Consider the following 13014-nt stretch of genomic DNA (forward strand, 5'->3'; position numbering starts at 1 on the left):
TTTTAACCTAGTTAAAAAACAAGTTTCATATACTCTACAGAGTAATTATAGGGAAAATAAAAGAGGAAAAGCCATGAAAGAAAACATTAAACTTACACACTCTCAATATGATGGAGGCCATTCCTCCCCCATCTCCAACTCTCTCCTAACTAGTAAGGATGTAATATTAACTATGACTTTTAACAACTACAAAACACAAGGTTCTAAAAGTAGTTAAGCAGACTTCTCAATAATTTTAACACTTTCTTTCTCTTAGATAAATATGTAAAATAAAGGTATTAAAAACTCCAGGACCACAATAAAAAAACAAATGACTGTTTTTTCACATACCATCTTTTTTTTTTTTTAATTATCATACAGTAAAAGTAACTTTTTTCCTTTGGTATATAATTCTATAAATTTTAACATGTGCAACCATCACCACAATCAGGATATAGAACAGTTCTGCCATCCACAAAGCCCCTTGTGCAATGCCCTGTGTCAAATAAATGGAATCATACAGAATGCAACCTTTTGAGGCTGGCTTATCTCACTCAGTATGTCTTTGAAATTCATCTAAGGTGTTACATGTATCTATTGTTTGTCCCTTTTTATAATGAATAGTATTACATTGAATAGACTGTACCACAGATTGTTTATTCATTCGTCCACTGAAAGACATCTGGGTTGCTTCCAGCTTTTGGCTATCAGGAATAAAGCTGCTACAAATAACTGTGTAACAGTTTTTATGTGAATTTAATGTTCATTTCTGTAGTACAAACACCCAAGAGTGGGACTGCTGAGTCATATGGTAAACATAAGTTTAGCTTTATAAGAATCTGCTAAACTGTTTTCCAGAATAGCTATACCATTCTGCATTCTCATCAGCAATATATGAACATGCCAGTTGCTCTGCATCCTTACCAGTACTTAGTTAACATACTATCTAATTTTAAAAACTACTTTGTACATTTACAGGTTGCAATTTCTTTTCAGTAAGGTTTCAAAAACATGAAATCTGAAAGGTAGCTGAAGAACTTGTAATATCCCCCAGTTATCTGTGAAATTCAAAAATAAAAAAATCTTTGTTACACAAAAGGCCAAATTTAAACATTACATATTAAACCACTCATTTTTTTTTAATGGAAAATTATTCTCAATCTCCTTATTTCCTGAGAAAAGGTAAAGTGGTCCAAATAAAATGGTGAGTCATTATAAATGGAATCTATTGGAAAGTCAGTTATGAGGAACAATCTTCTCATGGCTTGGATTTCAGTGTTTCCTTTCATAATATGAATCAAAAATGTTTCCTTTCATAATAACCTAATAAAAGCCAAAAATTACAAGACAAGATTATAAATGTTTTCAATTTTCAGAATAATAATGATTGCAAAATATTAATATGCCCCTGCCCTATAACCACCACCCATTCTTCCTTAAGGAAACAAAGCTTAAAGATGAGTAATGTTGTAGGGGATACTTAAAAACTAGTAAATTAAGGTATTCAAAAGAATTTTCTCCAAGAACCTATTATAGACATCTATATTAAATTAAAATAATCTGTTAATTCTTTATCAGATAAAGAACGTGTGCTTCTTAAAACTGTGTGTGCAGATTTTGCAAAACTTAAGATTTAATTATTTGTAAACTTTTTCTCCATTTAAAAACATTTCATGGAAGCACAATATACGTCAGAAATATATATATACACTCTAAGTATACAGTTCGATGAATTTTCACAAAACCAAAGTAACCAGCATGCAGAGCAAGAACAGAACTTTACCAGCCTCCCAGAAGCCCTCTTGTAATCACTAACCTAGCCCTGCTTCCTACCACCAAGGGTAACCTATTATTCTGACATCTAATGAGATAGATTAACAACTTAATACACATTCTTTTGTGTCTGACTTGTTTTATTCAACATTAAGTTTGTGAAATCCATCCATATCATTGCATCTAGCTGTTGGTCATTCAGTCTCATTACTTTTAGAATTCCAACAGTGTAAGAATATACCACAATCTACCATTCTACCATTGATGGGTTTTCAGGTAATTTACAGTTTTGACTATTACAAATGCTGCTGTGAACAGTTCTGCACTTTTTTCTTGGTGAACATATTGGATATACACGTAGGAGTGAGACCACCAATCATAGACTATGTATACTTTCGATCTCAATTTACATTTCTATTAGCTGTGTTTGAGAGTTCTGCTCTATATCCTTGTCACACTCAGTTTTTTCTTCTTATAATTCACATACAGAATAAAATAAATAAATAAATAAGTAAAAACCAACAGAAAAATCCATTTTCCAGAAATGGAACCAATATCAAAATTAATAAAAATGACTTTTCAAAAATAATTGAAACAACATTTGATAATGATGCCATGAAATAAGGTTGCTTAGAGAAAATTCTACCTTAACAAGTTTTTCTATGAAAAAGCCTATGGTATTTCACTGATAACAAGCTCAAAGGTGAATCAATTACTTTAAAGTAGCTATTTGTGAAAAGCTAATGAATTTCAAGCCACTAGAAACAATGAGTATAGATAAGAACAAAATGGCTTTACTGCTATGCATGTGTGATTACAAGTCCAAATAAGAAGAACCCTATCTAGTTCTAGGGTTACCACATTCAAGAAAACACAATGCCAAACCAGAGAGTATTCAGAGCAGGGCAAAGAGAAAGGTTAACAAATTTGGAAAGAGTTTTAAATGAGGAATAGTTGAAAGTATTGAGATACTACAGACTGGAAAAGAAAACTTACAGGAAAACAATTTTTAACTAGCATAAGTTTGTGAACATTATAGCAAAACAGACTGTGGCTCGATGTAATAAAGAACTTCCTAGCATTCAGAAATGAAAGGGGTGCTTTAAAATATAATAAGCTCTCCTGAGCTGGACATATTCAAGCAGAAGGTAGAATAATATAGGAAAAATTCCTGCTGAAGTTTTGACTAAACAAACCCCAAAGTTCTTCCAATTATGACAACTCAATTCCAAGCAATACTACTAAAACAACTGCCAGTGAGGCACTGTGGGCTGAGTTAAAATGTAAAACTAGTATCCATATTACTTAATCATAATCAAAAAAGGAATCAACCACTTCTACCATATGATATCAGTAAAATAACATTTAAAATCCCTTTGTAGACGTCTGTATTAAAATAAAGGACCTAGAAAATCTTTTTCTAAAAGAAGCAATTTAAAAAATCAATTCTAATCACTCTAAAAATTGCTCCAATCACTCAAAGTTACTTCATTTATATCTTAAGTTAGCTTCATTTCTACTGCCACTCCTTAATGGAAATGAAGACAGGAGACAGGAATTAAACTGATTCTTGAAACTCAGGAAAGTGGAGACTTTTCAAGTAAAATAAAAAAGGTCTTCTCAAAGCAGCAAAGCCTATCCAGGGAAGGAAAAGAAACAAGGAGGAAAGATATGTCAGCCACTGTAGGCTACTCATGCACAGAAACAGTCTCTCTGGTAAAATCTACATTTACTTTATTCTAAGAAGAGAGAACTATAGCAAAAAAAAAAAAAAAAAGAAAAACAGAAAAACCACCAAAGAGACATAGCTTCTATGGAGGCAAACTATACCTACAATATGTAAGATTCAAACAGAAAATATATTTAGAGAAACTTCAAGTGCTTAAATTATTTTCCTGGCAGACAATAAGCTAGACAGAGAGACAGAGACATGGAGAGAAAGAGAAGCCTTATAGATGTTACATAACCAACAGGTATTTTATTTGCTAGTACAGGTAATTTAACAACTCAGCTAACGTTTAGTTGGATCAAATAGGTAGAAATGCCTCTTAGTCCCTTATCTTAATGTTTCCCTTCCTTACATTCCCCCTGCAGTTTAAAGGTGCTGAATCTCAACCAAGGTAAGCACACTCTTGCCATTAAAAATAGGAAGGCCTGGCACCTTAACTTTAAAACAAATAAGGAGAGAATGTGATGAAGTAGCATATTACTTCTTTGAATGTTAGGACATTCTTGTACATATTCAAGACCAAATTTAACCACTGAGTTTTAAGTTTAACTTTCAAATCAAATCTGCTACATTTAATTTGTTTCAGCTTTAGCAGAAATTTTACTGCTTCATTAGAGAAAGAAAGTTACTTTAGAAACAAGAAAAGTAACAGAAGTATCTAGGGACATGCTAAAGACCTTAACTATCTGCCTTTGCCAAAGTTCTCTTTAAAAATAAATAACATCATTCACACGAGATACCTTTCACATCTAACTGCTAAGCAGCATTTCTTCTGAATAACTGGTAGGTTTCTGTCTTTTGCCTTACAAATCTTATAAACAATAGTGTTTCCCTCTTTCGTATGGCAACCAGAAATATCAAAACCAAATCTACAGTTTTCCTCTAGTAACTTAACAGTGTGGTACCCACCATCCTACACTTTTTTACCCTTTGTACTAATTTCATTAGCTACTTTAAAAAACTGTTGTCTAATAAAATTCTAAAACCACTCTCAAATCCTCTTTTGAACAAGTCAGAGAATAAACAAACACCGGCAAAAATAACTGTCATCTCTCTTAAAAAGTAATCAGGATTCTAGAGCCAGGCAGAAAATACTAAGTGACCGTGGCTAAGAGAGCTCTGGTGCTACCTGAAAAGTTTAAATATATTCTATTGTTCCCAATTTCCTAACCTAACCTTCGACACTATTCTCCTTTATGACTTCCTTTTCTTTCTTTATAATACTAAAAGTGATGAGGTATCTTCCCTATCACTAGAGAAAAGTTTTAGGGGATATCATCACCTCAAAATTAACATAGCAAAGCTTGCTTTCTCAACAGATTTGAAGTCCACTGTTGCTGTCATTGCACTGTCACAGATCATCTTCTTTGAGACCTGAGCGGCAACAACTGGTAAAGCAGCTGTGCAAACACTGTTTTGTGACTGGCAGATGGAGAAGCTTCTTACCCTGTCATCAATGCAGAGTTCTAGGCTCGACAGGGTGGCTATTTTGGCCTCTGGCAAGGTAATGGCTCCCCTACCTGCTCTTTTACACATGACTTTTCCATCCATTAGTGGTACATACTTACTGCTCCAAAGGCAAATGATTGCTTTTTTCTGGGGGAAAGAGGATGCAGATGATTTTGTAATAAGTCTTTTCATGTCAGTTCCACAAGTGTGGCTGTAAAAGCATGTAATTTCAACCACTCACCTTTATAGAATGGGAAGTCACATGAGCAATTCAGAGACTCCCTGAATTTTCCCAATACCGTTTTCTCTTCTGAGTTTCAAAGATTTTAAACCAATGATTATTGGGATGATAAATATGTCTATTGATAAGTGTCCTTTCTCAACCCTCCCAATCCCTTAAAGCAGTGGCTCCTGCTCAAGCTTTACCTTTTATCAGAATCACCTGGCAGGCTAGTTGAAACACAAATTGCAAGACCCTATCCCCAGTTTCTGAACCAGTAGGTGTGGGGTACTGCTTGGAAATCTGCATTTCTAACAAGTTCCCAGGTGATGCTGATGCTGCTTGTCTAGGTGTTACACTTTGAGAACTGCTGCCATAGTCAAATATTATACATACAGACTAGTTAAAATATCACCTTGACTAAACAGAGTTTACAGTTTGGGGCATTCTAACCCAAAATACTAAGAATCACAGAAATGATATAATGCAATGCTATCAAAACGGAAAAAATAAGTGCCTCCAAATGTACTTGACAGTATTTAAATCAGTACAAATCTTCCCAGGGCACAATCAAGTGAAATGCTAAAAAGAGCCATAAAAGAATAATAAGTAATCCTATTTTCCTAAGGAAATAATTCGAAGTAAAAGAAAAAAAAATCTAGAAAATAATCATGTAATCCACAGTATACTGAATAAATGGAATATTACCTGACCATAAAAACAATAAAAAAACGAAGCCTATCATATTATACGTGGAAAGGTGAAAACAAAGTATTTAAATGAAAAATGCAGAACATAAAGCTGATCACAAAGATATAAGTTTACTGATAAAAATCAGAAGTAGCCTCAACAGATGCAATATTTAAGGTGAAGGAATGAGATATTTCAGACTATTTTTATATGATATTCGAAAGCTGTCAAATATTTTATAGAATATTTTAAAGTAGTTTCTGATCTACAGATTACAGTATCATCTAATTCACTGAAGATTACATTAATATCTATGAAACTAATATTTTTTTAAAACTTTAAAAGTAGAAAAATGGCTAAGAAAATGTATTTAAAGTTCTCTGATAGTACTTCTTTAAAACTGCAGTCTGAAGAAAGGAAACTTAATAACTTACTATGTTCGCCAGAGCTAGTAAAATTTTTTGAACCAAATGTGTGTAGTGGTAGAAGCAACAGAAATTATAATTAGAAAAAATAAATTGGGAACCAAAATCTAATAATAATCTAAGAAAAATCTGTTGAAAAAAATTAATCCAATCAATGAAAAAAAAAACTGTTAGAAATATCGACTTTTAAAGTATGTAACTTACTGTTTTGATTCATTGTGACAAACTTCCAAGGTTGGATCATTATAAATAAAAGCAGCTTCTAAATCGTTGATCCTTACTCGGTATATTCTACACTGTTTGCTGTTCAACTTGATTCTATTTAAGTTTGCAACTGTGGGAAATATAGTCAGTTCCACAAATCCCTGTAAAGATAAAGAATAATAATTTCATTAAAATGAACACAGGTATGTTTCAGAACATATTTCTTTGATTTCTACTTCTTATACACATACTACAATCCAGAGACAGAATCCCAAATTGCTACACACATACAATCTCTCCAAGGATCCTCACTTCAAGTATGTCTGTCCTAGTGACTGAATGGGTCTGAATTATGTTACTTTATCATCCTGGTGGTTCACATTCACTATCAGTGAAAAGTAGACCATCTGCTAGAAAATAAAATAAAAGGACTACTCACAAATATAAGAATTTATAGACAGACTGGAATCCAAACAGAGAGGAAGGAAAAAAAAAAAACAACAGAGCAAAAAGAGAATCAAAACCACTTCAGTGAGTAAAAGAACAAGGCCCCTCAAAATAGGGTAAAAAACCATACCACCAAAGCTAACAAGTATGAGCCTCTGCTCATGGGAGGTAAATCAGGATGTGAGGTGGCAAGAGTTACAAGAAACATTTAGGCAAGTAGGGAAAAATCTACTGCCACCTCCAAGAGCAGCAGACACTTCACAGCGCCGCATGATTTCCTACCAAGCAGTCCCAAGGCCATATACAGTTCTACCACCTTAGCTGTGTGGCAAGCCATCTATCTGAAGCAGGTACATAAGACATGAGAGACAGCTATATATACCGACTGTCCACCACCCTCTTGCATTGAATCAAATGGGAAAGATGGACCATTGAAACAATGAATGTATGTCCAGTGAGTTTAATATTCTGGGTTGGAAACATAAAATATGGAGGACATGAAATAGTAACATTTCAGGGGCTGCAACAGGAATATCTAAGATGAAATTCAGGCAATAACCGTACAGAAGTAGATTATAACAACTGCAATGGCTACTATTTAATGAGCCCTACTATATGCCAGACATTACACTACTTTCATATGTTCTAATCCCATTAACAACTTTAAGAGACAAGTACTACTTTATACTTTTTACAGATTAAGAGTTAAGAAAATCATACCAAAAAAAAAAAGAAAAAAAAAAGAAAATCATACCATTAATAAGTGGAGAACTGAGATTCAAACCCACATCTAAATGATCCCAACTGATTCCCATTATGCCATAATGTCTCTCAGTACAATGCTTTTAAATAACATGCAAGAACATAAGAATATTTTTTAGAGAACATTCAGCCCAACTGCTCAAAAGCCTATTGATTCTACAGCCCTTTTTCCCCCAATTCCCAAATAAGAGAGTCATACATCCTTAAATTAGACCATCTGGACAGATTTATGTGGAAGCAAATAAGAACAGAAAAAAGCAGAAGCAAAAATACTGCTGATGAAGTCTCTGAGTTGAAAGGTGTTAAACTGTGAGCAACTGTATGAAGATCCAAATTCCCTTAATTAGCATACCAGCAATCCAATGACCAATCTACATAAATGAGCTAGGATCAGCTGAAAGACAGCAAGGAGAACCAAGATAATGTCAAAAGTGAACTAGAAAAGATTATGTAAAGTGCTGTCATGAAGTGGTTACAGGAGTGAGGCATAAGAATAGGCTTTTGCTTTCTAAACTAAGTTTAACAATAATAAAACAGTGAACGGAGTATACTTCATGAAGATAGGGAAAGCCCAGTCTCCTTGAATCATCAGGTCTCTGACACCACCTACAGCCCTAACCTACACCTGCCTGCAACATACAGACCCACTGACTGGCCTCCAATCCCTGTCAACCTTGGCTACTAGCATAACTGCAAGCCACCACGTCACCTAACCTCTCACTTACTCTCTCTTCTTGCTCCTGCTCTCTCCCCACCACCTGACAGCGGACCATCCTCCTAGAGTCCCTACCCCATTTGAAGTAACTCCCCTGTGCTATTCAGCCCTTTCAAAAACTCCTCTACCTGTCAGCCTTAGATGAAACATCTCTTGAATCCCCTTTGAAAAGAAGCTACTTATTCTTTCACTCACTATAAATTAGAAGAAGGGAAAACAGGAAACCTCCTACTTTCCACTATTTCTAGATCATTTATAGGCTTTTATACAGCATATGCTATAAGAGCAAGGGCAGAATAGTGTCACTGTCTTCTTGAGGTAGACTGCCCACATTCAAGTCCAGCTCCACTACTAAGTATATGATCTTGAGCTAAGTTACTCTAACTCTCTGTACCTCAGTTTCCTCATCTGTAAAACAAGAATATTGACACTACCTACCTATTGGTGTTGTTATAATTGAGCAATTTAATACAAGGAATGCACTTAAAATCATAGCTGGCATCAGTAAATATTTTTATTATTGTCCTTTTCTACTTCTTTTCCTATGTGTTCAAGCCATACAGGTACACCATCCTCTGTTCCTTTCATTAATGTTGCCCAAACTCCCCAATACTCATTGAAGGTTCATTCTTTACCTTTCTAACCCATCTCAGCCATCACTCTACATGACATGAATGCAGATATAGCTGATCCATGCAGTATCACTGCTTCAAAGTTCCTTGATTTCAATTCCTACAATCTTCACTGCCATTCCAAGATAGCAATCAAGACCACACTCTGAAAGACACCTCATCACTCCTCAGGACTGCTCTGATGTTGACATTTTAAACTGGAACGTCCACAATGCCCGTACTTCTCTGCCAGTCCTCCTGTTCAACCACATGAAATTCTCCTGTCCCTTGGCCTCCTCCAGTTTCTCACTACAATCCTCCCTGGTATTTTTAGCGCTACATTCTTCCTCATCCACCCAAGATCCTTAACTTGAACCACTCAACTGCCAACTATCAATTCTCTTGCCCTTCTGCTGCACATACCTATCTTTCCCTCCTGTTTAGGAATGATCCTTCCACTACTGCACTAGAGGCCATCCTCTGTAGTATTCTCAGAAATCCTGCTCTATTAATTACCCTCTCCTATAATTACAATCTCTCCTCTTTATAGGACTTTTTTCCATGCCTACAAACATGTTCGACTCTCACTTATCTTTCTTTTAAAATCTTGACATTTATGTCACCTCAAATAAATTAATTTTTGCCCTTTTCCTGGGATTACCATATCTTGGTTCTGAACTGACACTAATCCCTGGAGTCCCAAAACATTACAGTAGTCCACTAGTCAGACTGGAAGTCTTTGGGGTCTTTTTTGTTTGTTTGTTTGTTTATTTTTGCCTGTGCAGTGCGGCTTGTGGGATCTTAGTTCCCCAACCAGGGACTGAACCCGGGCCCTTGGCAGTGAAAGCGTGAAGTCCTAACCACTGGACTGCCAGGGTATTCCCCAGACTGGCGGCCTTTGGAGGTCAAGTAATAAAGGGGTTCCCACGTCTAACGCAGAGTAGGACTGGAGATTATCTCCCCAGTCCAGAACATACAGTATACATTTTAGTAATTGGCAAATCCCCATATTCATTCTCTGACCTCACTCTCTGAGTGAAGACTACAGTGGAAGGACTAAGTGGACACCACTGGAACACCCATCCCCCTTCTCCAAGGTAGTAAATCAATGCAACTAGACATCTTTGGGGAATTGCAGAGATTAGTGCCACCACAGAGACTTGAATGATGCCTACTACGTCTTCATTTAACTCAATTATTTGGCGAGTGCAAAAGTCAAGTAGGTTTTCGAGAATGATAGTGATTTATCGCAAACTTGCCAATCACAACCATGTTTGCAGATGCAGTACTTTGACCGCAGCAAATCAACACAGTTCTTGGTAGCTAATATTGCGACTAATTATCAGGCAAATTTTTTTCCCCCAATTCCTATCAGAAAAAAAAAAAAAATCAATCAGAAGCAGGTTGTCTTCCAGATGTCAGAAACCCCTCACTGTCATCTAGTAACTAATAACTCTATCAACTCTCCTGCTCAGTCAAGACATAGTCCAAAAGTCCCCTGATAGCCCAGAGGACAGGACAGCCCAGAGAATTACACTGGCATGTTATATTGACAACATTATGCTATCTGGACCTGGTAAGAAAGGAAGAGTAAGTTCTCTAAATGCCTTAGTAGAAAACACGTGGATAGCAGAGGCTGCGAGTTAAATCCCATGAAAGTTCAGGGGCCTGTCACAGCAATAAAGCTTCTAAGGTTCCAGTGGTCTGAGGCACATAAAAATAAACCTTCTAAAGTGAAAGACAAGTTGCTTCACTTTGCACTGCCCACCAAGAGGGGGGAAAAAAGGAGGCACAAAAATTGGTAGGCTTCTTTGGATCCTGAAAGCAATATACACATTTAGGCATACTACTTACTAAGCAACCTATAAGGCTATCAGCTTTGAGAGGGGTCCAGAGCAAGGAAGGGTTCTGCAGTAGGTCCAGGCTGTGGTTCAAGCTGCCCTGCCACTTGGGCATTATGACTCAGCATATCCAACGGTATTGGGAACGTCCACAGCAGACAAAGATACTTTACTGACTCTGGCTTTCTTCAACAGAATGACAGTACACCATCATTCCTGGGGTTTCAGAGGAAACCCAAGACTTCTTCTGCCAACAACTGTTTTCCATTTGCAAAGCAACTACTGGTTTGCTACAAGACCCTGCAGTAGAGACTGCACACATGATCACGGGACTCCCCAAAATTTCATGTAATTTTTGTTACCTAAAATGGCCATTACGAACTCAGTATGTGCAGTAGCTTTCCATTTTTAAATGGAAACAACACCTCTGGACCAGGCCCAAGCAAGTTCACAGGCACAAAGAGCAAACAGCATGAGCAGGTGACTCAGAATCCAACGGGACTTGTTCCCATTGCATCTCCACCACTCCCTCAATCCATACCCATGGCCTCATGGAGAGGTCCCCATGCTCACTTAAAAGAATAGGACAAAGCACAAGCCTGAATTATGAATAAGTCTGCACAGCATGCCAGCGCAGTTGGAAGTGGATGGTAGCTACCATCAGAACCCACTGAAGTGTGGTCCTGAAAGACAACGGAAGAAAAGCCTACTGTGGGCAGAACGTTGAATACAACTGACTGTACACTGTTTATAGAAGTAGAGATGACCTGAAGTATACATCTACACTGATCCATGGCAACTGCTGGGTTAGCCAGCTGGTTAGGAATATGGAAAGAACAAGACAAGAAAACTGAAAACAAGAGAACGGTGGGAGAAGTAAATGTAAAAATGAATTTCTCAGAGTAGCTATAATATGAAAATATTTATATCATCACATGAATGACCAACAGAGGCATCCTCAGAGACTGCAGAGGGAGCCCTCAAAAATCAACTGGCAAGATTATCTATCCAGTAGATGTCCAGACTCTTTCCCTAGCCACCCTGCTCAATATACAAAGTGGTCATTGGGGCAAGACCCCAAGGCTATGCATGAACCCAGCAACAAGGTCTTCCCCCAACGAAGCTTGATCTGGCTACCACCAGTGCTGAGTGCTCACCTCCCAACAGCAGAGGGTCAAAATGAGCTTCTAATACGGGACCTTCCCAGGAAGGATCAGTTAGTCACTCAGTAGTAAAATGACTACATTAGACAGCTGGTATCATGGAGGGAGACAGTAATTTGTCCTTATATAAAAATAGACACATATTCTAGATTTTCCTTCCCTATAATATACGTGCAAAAAGCCATACATGTCAACATGCTATCCCATACATGCCTCCATGTGTATAGAAAAGTGTGGCAGTGGGCTCTTACACACAAAATTTACTCGTTTTACCTTTTGTCCTATCATCCAGAGCAGCTGACACGATCAACTACTGAAGGCTCAGTTACAGCACCAATTGAGACCTCCAACAGGATGCCATCTTAAACTAGTGGACAATATATCAGGTCATCTCTTCATAGCCAAAATAGATCTGGGAACCAAGGGACAAAAGTTGGAGTGACTATGTTCACCATTCCTTCAAAAAGCCACTGAACAATTTTTGCTTCTTGTCTTCATGACCTCAGGGTCAGTATGTTTGGAGGTCTTAGTAGCTAAGGGAGGAATGCATCCACCTGGGCACAGAGTCATGGTTCTATTAAACTGGAAGCTGAGACTTGACCACTTTGGGCTCCTCATGCCTGAACTAACAGGCAGAGAAAGGGGTCACTGTACTGGCTGGAATGACTAGCAGCAGCTGAGATTCTACTACACAATAAAAGCAAGAATTCCATCTGCAATCCAGGGGATTCACTGGAATGCCTCTTAGGTCCACTTGACCAACAGTCCTAACCAATGGAAAACTGCAACAACTCAATGAAGTCAAAACAAGCAAGGATGTAGATCCTACAGGAATGAACGTCTAGGGCAGACCAAAAGAAATGCTGTCAAAAGGGAAGAGAAAAATGAATGGGTGGAGGAATAAGGAAGCTGTGTATATCAACCCTGACCTTGACACCAGCTAAAGAAAGCAGAGGCTGTAGCAATTAATTTTCACATCCTTTCAACCACTTTTCTTCTACTGTCT

The 13014-nt window shown here is 37.2% G+C and overlaps 1 protein-coding gene across 3 annotated transcripts in view; it reads right to left on the reverse strand.

Annotated features, from left to right (window-relative positions):
- Positions 1 to 13014, reverse strand: part of TAF2 (TATA-box binding protein associated factor 2) — an 81669-nt gene that overhangs the window by 65684 nt on the left and 2971 nt on the right. For all 3 annotated transcript variants that reach the window (XM_082858356.1, XM_082858359.1, XM_082858357.1), the window contains exon 3: positions 6470 to 6630. In XM_082858356.1, the coding sequence (XP_082714482.1) occupies positions 6470 to 6630 (161 nt within the window). The remainder of the gene's footprint in view (positions 1 to 6469; positions 6631 to 13014) is intronic.

This window comes from Leucopleurus acutus (genome assembly GCF_964270905.1).
Source record: "Leucopleurus acutus genome assembly, chromosome: 17".
NCBI lineage: Eukaryota > Metazoa > Chordata > Mammalia > Artiodactyla > Delphinidae > Leucopleurus > Leucopleurus acutus.